This window comes from Mastacembelus armatus, chromosome 6 (genome assembly GCF_900324485.2).
Source record: "Mastacembelus armatus chromosome 6, fMasArm1.2, whole genome shotgun sequence".
In the NCBI taxonomy this organism is placed as follows: domain Eukaryota; kingdom Metazoa; phylum Chordata; class Actinopteri; order Synbranchiformes; family Mastacembelidae; genus Mastacembelus; species Mastacembelus armatus.
The window spans coordinates 23,589,475-23,605,858 of NC_046638.1; the positions used below are offsets into that span (position 1 = coordinate 23,589,475).

A 16,384-nucleotide genomic window follows, 5' to 3' on the forward strand; every position below is an offset into this window, starting at 1 on the left:
AATTCATTATGTGACCAGTCATAAGAAAATCAGGTTGAACAAGTCGGGGAATCTGAAAAAAACTGACATTTAAAAAGAAAAGGCACAAAATCATTTCTTACTTCAACAGCTGTGGTAATCTGACACTGTCACAAACCAGCATAATACTAACATAGTGCATATATATTTATTGTAGTTCATTTCTTTCTTCAAGTTACAAGGGAAGCACATTTAATCATTTTTTGCCTTTAAAAAAATTAGGGATATCGCAACTTGTATCCTGGAGATGGGGCTTAAAACACAAAAATAAAAACATTCAAACAAATTATAGGCATCAAATATATGTGTTTCATAAAGAAAAAAAAATACACAATGCACTGGTGAATCCAGATGATGACAAACAACAAAACTGGACAGTGTTTTGTTTTTGCTGGAAACGACAATTGGCTGTGACATCATGTCTTAAGATATATATTTGGTTGCCAAGGCTTATTAAAGTCATTTTAAATGCCCTATTTAACAAATACAGTTTTAATGCCATGTCAAAAACTATGGCAACTATTTTTTAACCTATATTATTCTCAAACGAAGATAAACCCTTTTGGCAAGACACCATGAAAGAGATTCTGATATTATTTTTATAAAATTAGAAATTCAACAGTAAAGTGTAACTTCTCTGGTAACAGGCACATGAACAAAATTCGCCCACTGAAGATGATGACCAAAGGCAAAAAAGAAGAAACCTGTGCCCACATTTAAGTTTTAAATCAAATGAGTTGGCATTTCAAGAGTTTTGCACTTCCAGGAACATTCATCCATTTATCTTCTCCTTCTAACCTCAGGTTAAACTCTTTATCTCTAAATCGATTCTGAGGAGGATCTCCTATGTTTCGGGGTATGCATGAAACTACATTTATAGATCCATAAGGTTTTGGTCCCGCCATTTTCGAAAACAACAGGCCATCAATTGTGTGGCAAAAGTAAATATAGCAGTGATGAATGGTTGAAACAAAGAGCACTTCTGTCTAATAATGTAGATGACGTTGATGGACACATTTGCATAAGAAGGGAGTGCAAGGGAGTAACATATCTTTGCTTCAACAAAGAGTCATCCCACAGACAAAGATGTGTTAATTCTCCTCATCTTTACAGGACAATTAGTCATTAAACTAGTGTGTTATATAAGCATTAAACCATACATTATGATAGGATTCACCACCCGCAAAAAAAACTAACTATCCCTACGCAAGTCAAACACCTATTATAGTTCAACACAAGCAATAGGCAAAGTTAAGAAGTTCAACAATTCAACAAGAACCTGGATAATCCCCACTAAACCCCATCTGGCTTACAGCCTGCTTCATGTCTACAGCTCCACAAAGTCCTACACAAACTTTACTTCTGTGTCATGCCACGACATACAAAGATACTCAGAGAATGACAAACACTTTCCTAAAACGGAGAGGAGGAGGAGGAAGGTGCTAAAGGTGAGATGGGTCAGGACTGGGGACCCTCTCCTCCACTTTTGCTGAGCATTAGGGGTCATTACAACACAGGGTGTCAAACACACCATGATTCTCCTGCATTACATTCATGCATGCCCACAGGCATGCACAAACACAGATGTGCTGTGCCGCCGTCACAGTTGATGCATTGGTTGTTTTACAGTGTGCATCGGCAGGTCCGCACAGAGGGCGGGGCTGTCTGCAGCCACACCAGTCTGTCTACGATGAGCATATGACTGCACTGTAGTCTTCAGCTCCTCATAAGTGATGATTGTGTGTCAAAAAAAAAAAGGTGACAGTTTACAGGAAAACAATGGAACCCACATGCCTCTGAAATGAAGCTCAGACCGCTCAGTAATAGTAGATTGTCATCCTGCAGGCTTCTGTTGGTGTGAAAAGACGCCTGTTGATGCAGTAACATATTGAATACAGACTGGAAAACAGAAAAGTTGGTGAGATGTTGCTTGTGGGTTCAAATATGAAACTGAGTGTAAACAGTCTAGTTTTATTAGGATGATGTCCTCCTTCCTCCTTCACTGGTCTCACTGCTCAGTTTAGACTCAGTCGTGCAGTGGGAAACCTTGAATCCACTATAGACCATGGAAATGAATGATACACTGAACTTAACACGATGTGCTGGGGTGACGAGGAGGGAGAAAGGGCAGGTGTCACGTATTCCTAAATAAGGTTTAATATTCTGCAATATCATACTGCAAATCCTTGTGTAGCAATAAAAATCCTTGTGTGGCTGTAAAAAATTGTCTTGTTTAAATATGAATATAGTACTGAGTTTCTGCTCTTCAGTAAAATGACAGCCTGTCACGTGAAGCAGGCAGATCTCCCCCTTCACTACAACTCCATGTCCTGAGCCTCGTCCTCTGAAAAGTCTGACATGGAGCTCTCGGAAGAAGAGTCACCTCCTCCCTCCTCCTGTTCCTTTAGAGCCTCCTCCGTGGCGTACTTCTGGATGTACTCTGAAAAAGGAGGGAGAGTGCTGACTGTGCAATAAGTAGGTCAGTGAGTTGGCAGCAATAAAGCTCAACAGATTCAAACAGCACCTAACCTGTCCACCACGTCTGAGCAACTGTAACGTGCCCATGGAGAACAAGTGATAGAAAATATGTTTCCACCCACCTGCTTTTATGTACTGCATTTTGAGTTTGTGCTAAATAAAACTCAGCTATATCATTTTCATCACATCATCAAATATCATTTTCAGCTTGGTTGTTGGTAAAAATTGTGTATTAATAAAAATAAAATGCAGTAAAGTGCACTGGAAACTTATCAAACTCTGACAGACAAAACATGTTACTTGCAAAAACATCAGACCCATGTGGACCAATGAAGAGACGTAGTGTTCCTCACATGACACAAATGTCACATTTTTATCACATTTAACATCTTTTTCCATCATCCCCAGTTTGACTGGACTTCTTCTAAAACAGGTTTTGTCACCTAGCAGAAAAGTAAGCAACACCAACATTCTATTTTGGTGAAAAAACATCTAATGTTTGCAAAGCATTATTGGATGAAACAAGGGATAATTCATTTATGCTGCAAATTTTGGAAATGTAGTTAAAATCTTATTTTCCCCCAGTTTAGAAATACCAGAAGAAACATCCTACACTACCAATTTGGTTTTTTGTTTTTTTTTAACTCAACATCTTATCCACAGTTTGAGATTTTCAGCGTAAGACACCAATGTATTACCTTTGATCTTGTGTTTATAATCCTCCGGTCGGTGCAGGTACATGGCAGCTGCATCCCCGTTCAGAGGATCGATGGGGTTAGGGTAGGCAAGCAGCTGAGGGAGGAACGACTCAAAGATGTTCGTGAGGTCTGGTGGATGTGGGAAGAAAGATTAGTCACAATAGAGAACAAATCTAGAACCTGTGACATGGATGGGTTCTCATTACTCCGATACAGTCGTTCCATCATGTGTCCACTAAAGATCATTTAAAAAAACAAAAACAAAACACTGATTCAAATACAGGAACAGATCTGGCACAAATATATCTGTCTATTCTCAGGCCCACATAAAGGGAGTTAAGGTGAAACGGCTGGTTTATAGAAACCATCATTCTGTCTGAAAATTATACAGTTTGTAGAAAAAGGTCACAAAGTTACAAGGAACATCTGTCTGTTCTGCTCTGGGGCTTTCATAAAATTCTTAACTATAAGTTATAAAGCTACTTCAGTCAGCTCCATCATCAAGGTTACTGAATGCACTCTTCCATTTGTTCAAATGTTGGCACTGTAAGTCACCACAACTAAAGCTTATTATCTGTGCAAAGTACTCGTCACACCGATGTCACACCACCTACACACAAACACTTGCCAGGATGTTTTCACATACATGTCTAAAAACAAAAAAGCTGTGGTTTAAAGGCAAGCTGAAGAACAAATGCACTTGTTGTCTCAGCTATGATACAATTACTCTCTCTATAAATATGCTTTTATATATGTACCCTGTTCCATGAAGTTCACATGCTGCATAACATCTTTATGAAACAGTCACAACCTATTGAAATAATTCAGTCATTACTAACAACTTGATCAAGTGAACTATGTGTTAATAAATCTGGTGGACATAAGTGTATATCAAAATGTAGACAACACTAATACAAAAGTAATAAAACAATGAGTTTTATGTTTATCGTAACACTCGAACAACAGAAACAAAGTAAGAAAACAGCCTCAGGTCCTCTCAGCCTCAATGCATGACAAGCTACAGTTACCACTGTTAATCTGATTAAACTGAGAATCTCTGCCTGAAACTGCAGTGTAGAGGTGTAAGCTTCTCACACTGTCTTCTTTTATGTGACCTACCGTAGAGAGCTGTCCATGTCTGGTTAATGACATCTAAACACACAGTTCCTGACCTGAAAAAAGACAAAACACAACACACGACTCATACAAGCGCCCAGCTGAGGTTGTCAAAGCAAACAAGGACGCAAAGTCGGACCAAGAAAAAACATCAACGTTGCCTCGACAGCATGAATCATTTCCTATATGCGGAACATGACGGTATGCTGTAGGCAACACTAATGAAAATATTTGTAGGTAGCTGTCAGGCTGTTGTCAACAACCATTACAGACTGACATAAAAAACTCTCTTACTTACGCTTCATCAATGTTGGGATGAAAGATTTTATTCATGAATCCTGTAAGAAAATAGAAGTCACTCTGATGTTCAACAGTACTGCTCAATAAGAAGAATGATGGGCAGAGAGATTTTCAGTGCTTCTGGTTATAGTATTTATGTATTAATAATTAATATTTTAAGATTGAATACAGCATTTGAATTCATACCTATGGATGGTGATTTGAAGGGATATTTATCTGGCAGGTCCACCCGAACCTTCCACACACCTCCTTCATATGGCGCTGAACAAATCAAATCAAGACAAACATATCCATCATTTTACCAGTGGCCAACAAAAGAGCATTGCTGCTAAAGTAACTGTCAAACATTTTAGAAAATATGCATATTCTCTTTCTTGCCAAGCGTTAGAAGAGATCAACACCATGAAGCTCTGCTAAGCTAGGTGGCTGCTGCCGTAGCTTCATATTTAACATAGGGACCAATCTTTTCATCTAATGGAAAGTGAGCAAACACTTAACAAAATCTCAAAATATTGCTTTATATAAATGGTTTAACATACAAGAAACATTAAAACAGTGCTGAATAAGCCCTTACTTCCGGGAGGTCCGTGGAATTTGACCACAAATTCATTGAGTCCACTGAGGATGGTGACCTCATGCTTGCTCTCGATGCTGACATTTGATTAAGGAAAAGACACACCCAAAACACGACCAACATGAGAGGCACATAATTCAAACAGCACTAAATATATTTTTGAGAGAACCTCATCAAAAACAGGCTGGGCTGCTGAATCTAAATGCTGGGTTCACTAAACTGCCTCATTCTGTGAACTGGTCTGGGCAGAGATCAAACATAGGATCAATATCATGAGCCGTAGCAGTGAGATTGATAAAGTGGTGGCCAGTGTTAAGACAACAACTTTTCTTATCAACAAAACAACCTCCGGGCAGAATAAAATGGTATTTGAATTGGTAATAGAAACTTTTATTCAGTGCTGGAATTTAAAGACAACTCTTTCTATTGCACAGATCCAGAATGCATTTCTTGATAAAAATCAGAAAATACTCAAAAAGGAGTCAATTCTGACAGCACAAGTGCCAAGCACTATAAGGTGTATTAAATGTAAATATGCTGTCTAAGCTGTATAGGAAATCATCATTTTTGGCAGGTAAACTGCAGCTGGAGAAGATAAAATGTGACTCGAGCGGGAGGATGTGTCACAATCATAGTGTGCAGTGACAGAAAGACACATGAGACTGAGTCAACTGTCTGACAGTAACGCAGAAAGGTCGGGTGTATTTAGCCAGCAACTGAGACTGACACAATGACAGATGGAGAAAAACACAACACACCAAAAACACACAAAGAAGCTGTTACACCCTGTTTCATCATCCCACCATAGATCCTACTGTCATCGTGTTCCCAGCAAACTAACCAAAGTAACATCAGGATGCTAATTTAGTCAAACAAATAATAACGCTAAAATAACTTGATTACATAACTGTCAGGCAGCAAAATAACTAAACATCTACAAGAGGGTTGAAAAATCTCAGTCTCTCAACAGAAAAAGGTTTACAATCCAAGAATACAGAGAGGCTCTAAATGTGGTCTGAGGCAATGGGTCCTATAAATAAAACCTGTTATAGATTCAGACTGGTGCGGTGAAAATGTGCATCTCTATCATGCCTTTCCCTTAGGGTTATCCATGGAAACCCAAGCATATACTCACTCAAGACTGATATAAGTACACAAGGGAAAACCTTCACTCTGACAAAGACTAACAGCACACTGGGATTTAACACTATTATCCTTCTATGAAAAAAGGTTTTCCTCATTACCATTATCTGATAAAGCCTTATCGCATTATGGTATTTACATGATCACTAGAATAATCAGATAACTCCAGAAATCAATATATTGATAATGATTGGATTTTTGGTATGCATGTAAACGGGCTGATTAACAGGTTTTTTACCCATCTGTAAATTCAGTTGTTACAATATCACCTCTAATCCCATTAGTACAATTAATCTGCACATTTATATAGCACATAGTGACCTACAGCAAACTAAATGATGATAGACTGAGTGAGTGATTTTAGGATGCACAAAAGCAAGAACTGATGGCTCCAAGCCACACACACACTCATATATCTATATATATAGATAGATATATATATCTATCTATATATATAAATATAAAAGACAATATGTATGTTAAAAGAAGCAGGACAACTACTATTATTTTAATTCTCAATTAAAATGTTATTTTTTTAATTCATAGAAAATTGCGTAAAAGCCTCATAACAATTTTAGCGCCCATGATTAAACTTTAGACGATCAGTTTTGTTTGATCAAGAAGACAATGACTAGCAAACCAGAAAAGCTTAAAACTTCGGATGTTATCCCATTTTTGCTTGATAAATTACTTAATTATTAAAATTGTCGATGGTGCATTTTCAATCAATGAGTCAACTAACAAACAGCTCAGCACAATCTCTGTCTTTCCTAAGGACTCTGTTAAGGTGAAAACAGGGTGTTCAACCTCATGGCGTTCAGCCCAGTCCCTGCCATGGACTGGGTGCTCCCAGCCCCCATCCCCGCATGCGCCCCGGACAGCACGCTTGTTGTTCCCCCGATCAGCTGTATGTGAAGCCCCGCCCTCTCCCATATTCCGGATGGTAACAGGCTGACCAATCAGATTGCAGCCTCCAGCTGCAGGACAAAAACAAAACAATTCAGCTCACGCTGTCAGAAAACCTTTCATGCAAAGTTTACACGGCGACTACAGATAATGAGCAACTAGACTACACCAGTCAGCTGTCAGAGCATTAAAGACATTTAATCTCAAAGACAGTGATGTTAGTGAAAAATAAGTGAAAAGGACAAAACATATTAGCTCGCTTTTTTTTGCTTTTAGCATAATTAAAGATAAAAGTATATTTCACCTTTATATATTTCACATTATAATTTGAGAAACTCCCTAAACGTGACTTGTTTACTATTAGTAACAAAATGATTGTTATTTTACAGTTACATGTGTATCTGTACGGTCATCAATTTAAATAAAGTATAAAATGTGAAAGTAGTTTCTCCACAGTTAGCCTCTGCCTTTATAATATGTCTAACACGTCAGACCGTATTAGTTCTCTGTTGATGGGACCATAACAAACAGCCTGCTACTGAACCTCACTAGACAAATCCTGAGGAAATAAACGTGTCTTTTCACCAAATCCTTCACATTATTATGCTGTCAGTCCGGAATGCTAACTTGACGCTAGCTAACGCGGCTAGCTTTGCGTTACGTTACGTTGCGACAGATTCCGCTGCTGCTTCTCGGGGGACACAAACAAGCCATGCAGAGCTGAAGTCTGAGCGACCTAACTTGCTAAAACCAGCTCCTTAATTCGCCCACATGAGGCTGGAGCTGGTCTAAATGTGTGAGGCTAGCTCCCTAGCCGTGCTGCTAACTCAACGGCGAGCTAGCTAGCGTCTGACAAACACAAGTAGCCGCTAAGTGTTTACACATTTTCCACGAACACGTTAACGTCACACAGGCAGCGGACACACAACGTACATCACCACAGGATTGATTACAACACCGGGTAATCAATAAGCTGATAATGATCACAACAACGAGACGTGTTTGTTGGATTTCTTGGCTTGTTTATGTTCTGGAAAGGATACAGTTTCACCACGTCGGTATCCATTCGCCTCTTGCCCGGACTTGGAGACGACATTTTTGTGTTCCCTTCAGAAGTGATCTAAAAATACTGCTGCGACTGGGCTACCTCGACCTCTCCGCTAGAAAATACCTACAAACCCCCGTCAGGGCGGTATCAGCAGCCTCCCCACTGTGTCCACAAACTGGATCCTCGCTGCAACATCGCTGACTCGTCCTGGTCTCAGCGTGTGTAACCAGCTCAGTCCTCAAGACTCTGGCATCCACCTCCAGACCAGACCGACGAGAGGAGGAGCCTGGCATAGACATACGCTCCAAAGAACACACCGACACCGGCGGTGCATAGTCATAAAAATGAATTATGACTGCTGCTGCTGCTGCCGCAGACGTTTCTGCATGGCTGGAGGTTCACACAGAAAAATGTACTTCTGGTTTGTTTTACCTGAGGCTGCTCATATAGTGGTCAAAATGAAGTGTCCGCTGCTCTATTATGCCTGGATCTATGATGAAATTAGCTTATTGAAAGGCTATAACAAGCACATGAGGCCAAAGTTATTTTCCATGTCCATGAATGATAGCCTGGAATAATGAGCGGTCTCAGCCACATATCATTTTGGTAAATATTTTAGTGCAGAATAACCATTGCTCAACTGACCACAAGGTTACAATATACTTGACACTTTAATTGATAGGCTATACCCAGATTAAACTAATGTACTCTATTTAAACAGTCTGGCAATAAAGTTCACTTTAATGTTCTGTTAAGGTGGCCTTTACTGGAAAATGATTATATAATTATATAATAATTATTATATTATTACTGTTAATAATATAATGTAGTAAAATAAACTGGAAAGAGTCTAAACAAAATTAACTAATGCAAAATCTTAGTGATTACACACATTAGCTTTTCTTAAAAGGATTGTTGTTTTACAATACTTGCTTAATATCTGTCAAATACAGTGCAAAGGCCAGTGCACTGACTTCACAGAGACCCATCCTTCCATGCACACTGTTTGATAGTTGCAGTGGAAGAGACGACACCAGGCATATTCCACATTTTCAAGAAAGGCAAAACAAAAGTATCACCAGACTACATGTGAACAGAAAACCACAGATAATAATAATGATGACCAGTATGGACATTGAGATGGATGTGTAACAGTCAGTTTGATCTGGTTAAAACTACCTAGCAAGCAAAGGAAGTTTTATTAAATCTACACAGTTGCTATTGCATGCACAATATAGCGATTACATTCACAATTGTGTCATTACTTACACTGAGATTTGCTCTTACAAATCTACCCATGTGTGTTTTCAGATCTTTACTGGCAGATTGATTGGTACTCATATTGATTTGTGATAAGAAAGTAGTCTGCCTTACTGGACTGTTTAACCCGTCCTACACTGCAGGTTAAAACACGCCTTGGCAACATCATTTAAAGCACAGTCATTTTGTTATCCATTTTAATCTCATCATGCATTAACAAACAAAAAGGCATCGCCCAATCATGCTAATCCCTTTAGATGAGATGGTCTCACGTGCGGCCCTCTAGAAATCTATCAGGATGGAACTAGACAACACATCTCCTTTTTAATCTCATTAACACAACTGCAGCTCTTTGTTCTGACTGTCAATGACGTTTCAAGGACTGGTTTCCTTTTCTACTTGCAGTCAGCCTGTTGAGAAAATATTTGGAGAGGTAATGTTACGTTCACTGAGCCGCTGAGGAGATGAGTCTTTCTGCTGACAAATGATCACTGTAAAGCTTTGGTTAACATTTTTGCCACCTGGACAAGTGAAGTTGCAGTGCAGAAGGAAATTTGTTGAGGAACATGGTGTACCCTGTAAAAACATTAGTCACTAAGGCAGACACTCTCTGTACTTTTAAGGCTAGACTTAAAACCTTCCTCTTTGACAAAGCGTATACTTAGGGCTGTCTTCAGGTAACACTGAACCATCGCTTAGTTATGTTGCTATAGGCCTAGACAGCCCGAGGACCATCGGTGCATTGAGCTTGAATTGAATTGAATTGAATAGTGGGCAGTTGTGCAGAAACAGAAACAAGTTAGGAGAGCAAACTGCTATAGGCTCTGAACAGACAACATGCATCTTAAATGGTAAATATGAACATAACTATATAAATAGTATGTACACGTCCTGTTGTGTGTTTTTAGTGTAACTAATCTATAGTTAATTATTATATCAATCACAATCAATGAAGTATTCAGCTAATTTGTTTCTGGCAGAAATGCCAAATGTTCATTTGTTCCAACTTGTTACATGTGAGAATTTGCTGCTTTTCTGTCAGCATCAATAAACAGATCAATTGAATAATCAAAATAATAATGTGCAGACGAATTAGCTTGCAAAATAGTTTGACGGACTATTTTTTTGGGGATCTAAAACAATAACAGTGCCTTTCAGAGGCTTTTTCTTTCTCTGAAACGTGCACAGAGTTTAGTCCACTCCTGCAGGAAGGTGAACAAAAATATTGTCTCTAAACATGGTACTGCTCTAATGCTGAAGAGTTGAGTTGTCACGCCATTACAAAATAAAATCAGGTTACAAAGCAATAAGGAAACTTAGACTAAAGCTAGATCTAGACTAAAGACAGTAAGGGGCATGAGTAGGTTGGCTTCTGCTTAGAATTGAATAAACAAGACAAATAATGTTCAAAATATTTCAAAACCGCAGAGAAGGTTTTACGAGGTAATTAGGGTTAAAAAACGGGTCATAGGCAGAATTTCTGATTACCTTAAAAATTGTATTCTGTTATTTGAACTGGATGCATTAAAAGAGGAAGGGGTGAGGCTCAGAGCTGAGCCCTAGCTGAGGCTCAGATTTTGTTTCCACCACTGGGTATCAGTGAGGTTAGTGAAGGATTAACCACATACAGATTGTAAAACCTTTTGGTTTTCCCACTTCTTTGTGAATATGAGCATTTCAGGGTCTGTACAGTTTTTCCGTGTGGCTCTTGAACGCGTCATGAAGGGTCCTCCTCCTCTGATTGGTCCGCTGAGGTCAGTTGTCTGTGACGTTGCAGACAGCCGCAGGTGTGGACGCTCTGCTGTTTTTCATTTACGTTGGTGTGATCATTGCGGCTCTTCGGTCCCTCATGCTTCTGCTTCCTCTGCAGCGGGGTCTCGTCCAGCTCCAGGTGTGAACGTCGTGGCCTCCTGCGAATATGTCGTCGGTCGAACTCGACGGAACCTGCAGCCTCCTCAATAAGTTTGAGAAACTGTCGTGGAGGCCCTCAGTCCGAGACTCAGGTTTGTAAACAACCCGACTGTTGTTGTCAGCGAAGCAAACAGGAAACCGAGGCTCGTCCTGTACCAGCCTCCGGTGTTGTGTTCGTGTGCACCAGGAGTCGGTTCTTATGTCGTGGTGTTTCACAGCCCACGGGCCATAGTTAGAGCTAAGTGTGCTACGGAAGCCAGCGGAGATCAGTCAGAACAAATAAACTGGAGAGGGGAGGGGTCAATGATACCATGAATGAACAGAAGTTAAATCCCGTCTGGTGTGTAAAACCACCTCCAGTGATACACTTGGTAAATGCTAAATAAATAAGATTGGATGTCCAGAACACCAGTGAGCATTTCTACCAGGCCTGGTGACTGAAATGTAAGCAGAACCTTTACTGTGCAGGTTTTTGAGTGACCCTTTGTTGTTTGGTGACTGACCTACAGGCTCAAAGAAGAGGGCACGGTGGCTCCAGGCTCGACGGATCTTCTCCCCTTCCTGCCCAAACCTGAGGATCCCCAACAGGTTCCTAAGAGAAGGTGAGAATGCGTAGTATTTGTATATAAAGAACATTTGGTGAGGACAAGATGCTTCACATATGTTCTTTAATGTTTAGGACGTCCTGTCTCTACCTTTTTCCTCCCCCCACAGGACACTGTGTCCCCCCCGCCCGGAGTGGACACCGCTGTGTTGCAGACAGCGCCAATCTGTACGTGTTTGGGGGTTACAACCCAGACTTCGAGGAGGCAGGAGGTGCAGAAAATGAAGACTACCCTTTGTTCAGGGAGCTTTGGCGGTTTCATTTTGCCACAGGCACGTGGCAACAAGTCCACACAGAGGGTTACATGCCCACAGAGCTGGCGTCTATGTCAGGTAAGGACGGATAGGTTGCTCTTTCTTTTATTGTGTTTCACACCCACTGTACACATTGAATTGTTCTCCCTTAGAACCAGATAACTGTGGCAGAGATCGACTGTGTGCCTGTGTCTTTTCCAGCTGTTTTACACGGCAACAACCTGCTGGTCTTTGGTGGAACTGGAATTCCTTTCGGTGAGAACAACGGCAATGATGTTCATGTTTGCAATGTTCAGTACAAACGGTGGAACATGCTCAGCTGCAGAGGGAAAAGGCCAAACAAGATCTACGGGCAGGTAACAAACACCGTTTTATTTCTTGATAGTGGGTTTAAAGTATGGTTAAAGTTGTTCTGTGCTCTTTGACCACGATATGTAAATGTATATTACTCATAAACATCTTTCTCCATTTCCAGGCAATGGCCATCATAAACGGCTACCTCTATGTGTTTGGAGGAACAACAGGCTACCTTTACAGCACAGACCTACACAGGCTGGACCTGACCACTAGAGAATGGACCCATCTCAAACCCAACAATGCACCGTCAGATCTACCTGAGGAGAGGTTAGTCAAAACAGACAATGACTACAGTATGTTTGACCTATTCCCAGTATATTAAAACACGCTGACTATAAACAAACGCTCGACTATCCAGGTACAGGCATGAGCTAGCACATGACGGACAGAGAATATACATTTTAGGTGGCGGCACCTCTTGGATGTCATACCCCCTGGACAAGGTGAGATAGACCAGCACAAAGGAATTCTGACATGAAAACAAAATGCTACTTCATCACCTCATGCATTGAAATTATTTATTTATCGTTATATTATTTTTCTTCATCAGATTCATGCATATAACTTGGAGACGAATTACTGGGAGGAAATAGTCACCAAACCTCATGAAAAAATAGGTGTGTGATCCATGTTTTTGTTTTTTTTTTTTTAGCAGAATATTCAGCTAAAAAAACCACACAGTGATCTTATTAATATTTGTCTTTATTGTGACAGGATATCCTGCAGCTCGACGTTGCCATAGCTGTGTGCAAGTTAAAGATGGTGAGAATAATTTCACTCAGCAATAGCTGGAATTTTTTGGAATATTTTTTTTTAAGCCGTGTTTCTTTCTGCTTTTACCTCCAGAGGTGTTTATATGTGGTGGTTATAATGGAGAGGTGATCCTGTCCGACCTGTGGAAGATCAACCTGCAGACTTTTCAGTGGACCAAGCTGCCTGCCATCATGCCTGAACCAGCCTACTTTCACTGTGCTACAGTCACACCGGTTAGTCAATTGTCATCCACTCATCTTCCTCTAAGAAAATAAATCTACACTGGTACAGTCTAATGCTTATGATAATTTTCATCCATCTACTGATTATTTTTTCAGTTAACCGATTGTTTAGTGTTTTTTTTTTTTTCCTCTATAAAATTGATCACAGTTTCCCAGAGCTTGATATTAGGAAATCATTCTAATCTAATTCTCGCACAGGTAAAACTGAAATCAGTATTTGTTTAAAATGATTTAAACAATGCATCAATTATCAAAATGCTGATGCTGATTAACTTTATGTTGATTTGCTAATTGATTGATGGATTTCTTCAGGCTGGCTGTATGTATGTTCACGGAGGTGTCGTCAACATATCTGGGAACCGGAGGACTGGCTCTTTGTACAAAGTGTGGTTAGTGGTGCCCAGCCTGCTGGAACTGACCTGGGACAAACTGCTGAAAACCTTTCCTCATTTAGCACAGCTGTCCACCCTTCAGCTGCTCAACCTGGGACTGACCCACGCACTAATTCAGAGGTTCAAATAGAGAGCGGAGCCTGAAGAAAATGGTATGAGATGGAACAGCACTGACTCTAAAATTTCTCCTAACTTGGCAAAAAAGTTCTTGAAAGGACAAAGAAAATGCGAAGATGTTAGATGGGTTTAAGAAAACATTGAATGCCTTTTAGCTTTAGTTTTATGTAAATGTGTGTGGCTTGTTTTTAAACATGCAAAGTGCAATGTTTTAAGTCTGTCTGTACATGAACGTGTCAGATTTGAGTTTGCACGTATCCATCAGAAGCCATGCGTCTGTGTGGACACCAGAATCTCTGAATGCTGATTTCTAATTCCTTGTCTCCCAGAGGTGTCTTGTGCTTTGTGTGTTAGTGCATTCCTCAGTCTTTTTTTTCTGACTTAACCACACATCACTGTCACAGAAACGTGTGGAGCAGGATGTAGATAGAGCTTCCAAAGCCCACGTCCCGAAGGGCAGTGTGAATGTTACTTTCCATTCAGAGGCCCAGATATGCTTCTTTTACTGTCGCCATCTTTCACGTATGTAGGCAGCTGCTGCTACGCACACTGTGCCATAGGTAGGATTTAATGACTATGCTCAAATCCTGACTCTTACATTTCTGTTCATCTGTTGGTTTTGAAACAGCCAGATCATCTACAAAGTGGCGTGCTGTTGATAGAGACACACTATACCTGCGGTACCTCTTAATTATGGTAATTAAGTTAAGTTGTCACGTTTTAGATTGCATGCCGATGTGATTATAAGTCTGCTTTAAAATTTGAAAAACGTTCCCCCTCAGTGATCACATTAGACCTTGCTATTACAAGATTTCTTTAAAATATCTGTGACATGCCATCACTGTGAATCTTTCTGTGCCTCTTTGATTCTTCTTTTTGGAAAAATGAACCTGAATAAGTTGAAATGAATTTCCTCACCTGTAGCGCCGCAGTGATTCTCAAAGCTAATTTCTTTATTTTGTGCCTTGTGATTTACAAAATGTGCGACATTTTTCTATTTCTGCAAGTTGTCCTTTTTAAGATGTTTATTTTTCGATTATTTTCTTCTGTACATCGTTTCCCCATGTGATTTGCATGGGGCTCCCTGTATGAGCCATCTATTGCTGAACGGTTTGTTTAATCAGGAGAAACCACTACAGCTAAAGATTTTTCATTAACTTATAGCCACATGTTCTTACCTATTTATTCTAATCACCATGCTGCTGTTTTGTTACAAAACCTTAAATTGTAGTGTATAATGAAGCTACCTTTCATTTTTTTGATCTTTGATTTCCCACTTTGTCTTACTCGATTGAAAGTTTTTATGTCATATGCTGTATGACTAGTACTGATTAGTACTATTTAAGTCTTTGGTTGTGCAGTGATATATTGAAAAACAAGTGGTATGGGATTTTACTTTGAATTAGTAACAAGGTAGATTATGTAAGGCGTGCTCAGGATTGAACATACTGTGTTCACTTGGTCTACAGAGCTTCATGTTCATCTTCAAAATGTGAGCAGGCTCCATCATTTTTGTGGTGTCAGATTGTCGTACGCCCTAGATGATTTTGATCTTTTGCAGTTACTGTAAATCGGAAACTGTAGTACTACTCCCAGCTCTTTGTATCCAGTCATGTTTGCCTTTTTTTTCCCAGCCATTTTGTCAACTTTTATTTTGAATTTGATTGTCTCAGCAGCATTTTGGTTTTCTTTAGTTGTGCTGATACAATCTTAAGCTGGACTCATTCAAGGTTATTGCATGTTAATGCCCATTTTCTAATTCAAAACCTTCACCTCAGTCCTGTTTTTCAGAATAGTCTTATTGTGAAGCTACGTTCTGCTTCACTACCTGCTCAGCTCTGATAAACGTACTGCAGCGCTTAAGATTGAGATGTTGGTATTTGCATCATTTTTGATGTTACTGAAAGTTAACCAATCTCTTTTGCATGTCAGCATGATGTGCATGTTACTTTATACAAACTCCTGGGACAATTATGGCTGTAATGTACACTATGTTTTGTAATTCCTGTCTGTAAACAATAAAAACACAGGCAGGTAGTTTTACAGAAAATTGCATTGACAGATATTATTGTTTTCATTATGCACAGAAAGCCTCACCATTTCCACCCTTACTGTCACACACACTCACATGCTGATGGTGAAATAAAGTCACTTAATTTGTTAAAGTATATAAAATGTATTACAACAGTACCTTCAACAAAATACCATTAGTG

The 16,384-nt window shown here is 39.7% G+C and overlaps 2 protein-coding genes across 3 annotated transcripts; one reads left to right on the forward strand and one right to left on the reverse strand.

Moving 5' to 3' along the window:
* Nucleotides 1-150: 150 nt before the first annotated feature.
* Nucleotides 151-8,545, reverse strand: LOC113133185 (ubiquitin-conjugating enzyme E2 H-like). Of its 2 annotated transcripts, none has more exons than XM_026311805.2 (7): nt 8,277-8,545; nt 5,185-5,261; nt 4,797-4,871; nt 4,609-4,648; nt 4,314-4,366; nt 3,195-3,323; nt 151-2,458 (listed from the first exon to the last, which is right to left on the reverse strand). In XM_026311805.2, the coding sequence occupies exons 1-7, from the start codon at nt 8,327-8,329 to the stop codon at nt 2,334-2,336; spliced, it is 552 nt and encodes a 183-aa protein (XP_026167590.1). In that variant the 5' UTR covers nt 8,330-8,545; the 3' UTR covers nt 151-2,333. The 2 variants fall into 2 exon arrangements, with proteins under 2 accessions (XP_026167590.1, XP_026167591.1); XM_026311806.2 differs by lacking the exon at nt 8,277-8,545 and adding an exon at nt 7,135-8,214.
* Nucleotides 8,546-11,317: 2,772 nt separating this feature from the next.
* Nucleotides 11,318-16,269, forward strand: LOC113132842 (kelch domain-containing protein 10-like). The gene is made up of 10 exons (XM_026311217.2): nt 11,318-11,544; nt 11,962-12,054; nt 12,167-12,388; nt 12,512-12,666; nt 12,786-12,934; nt 13,026-13,110; nt 13,218-13,284; nt 13,382-13,429; nt 13,514-13,653; nt 13,975-16,269. The coding sequence occupies exons 1-10, from the start codon at nt 11,460-11,462 to the stop codon at nt 14,182-14,184; spliced, it is 1,254 nt and encodes a 417-aa protein (XP_026167002.1). The 5' UTR covers nt 11,318-11,459; the 3' UTR covers nt 14,185-16,269.
* The last annotated feature ends 115 nt before the right edge of the window (nt 16,270-16,384 follow it).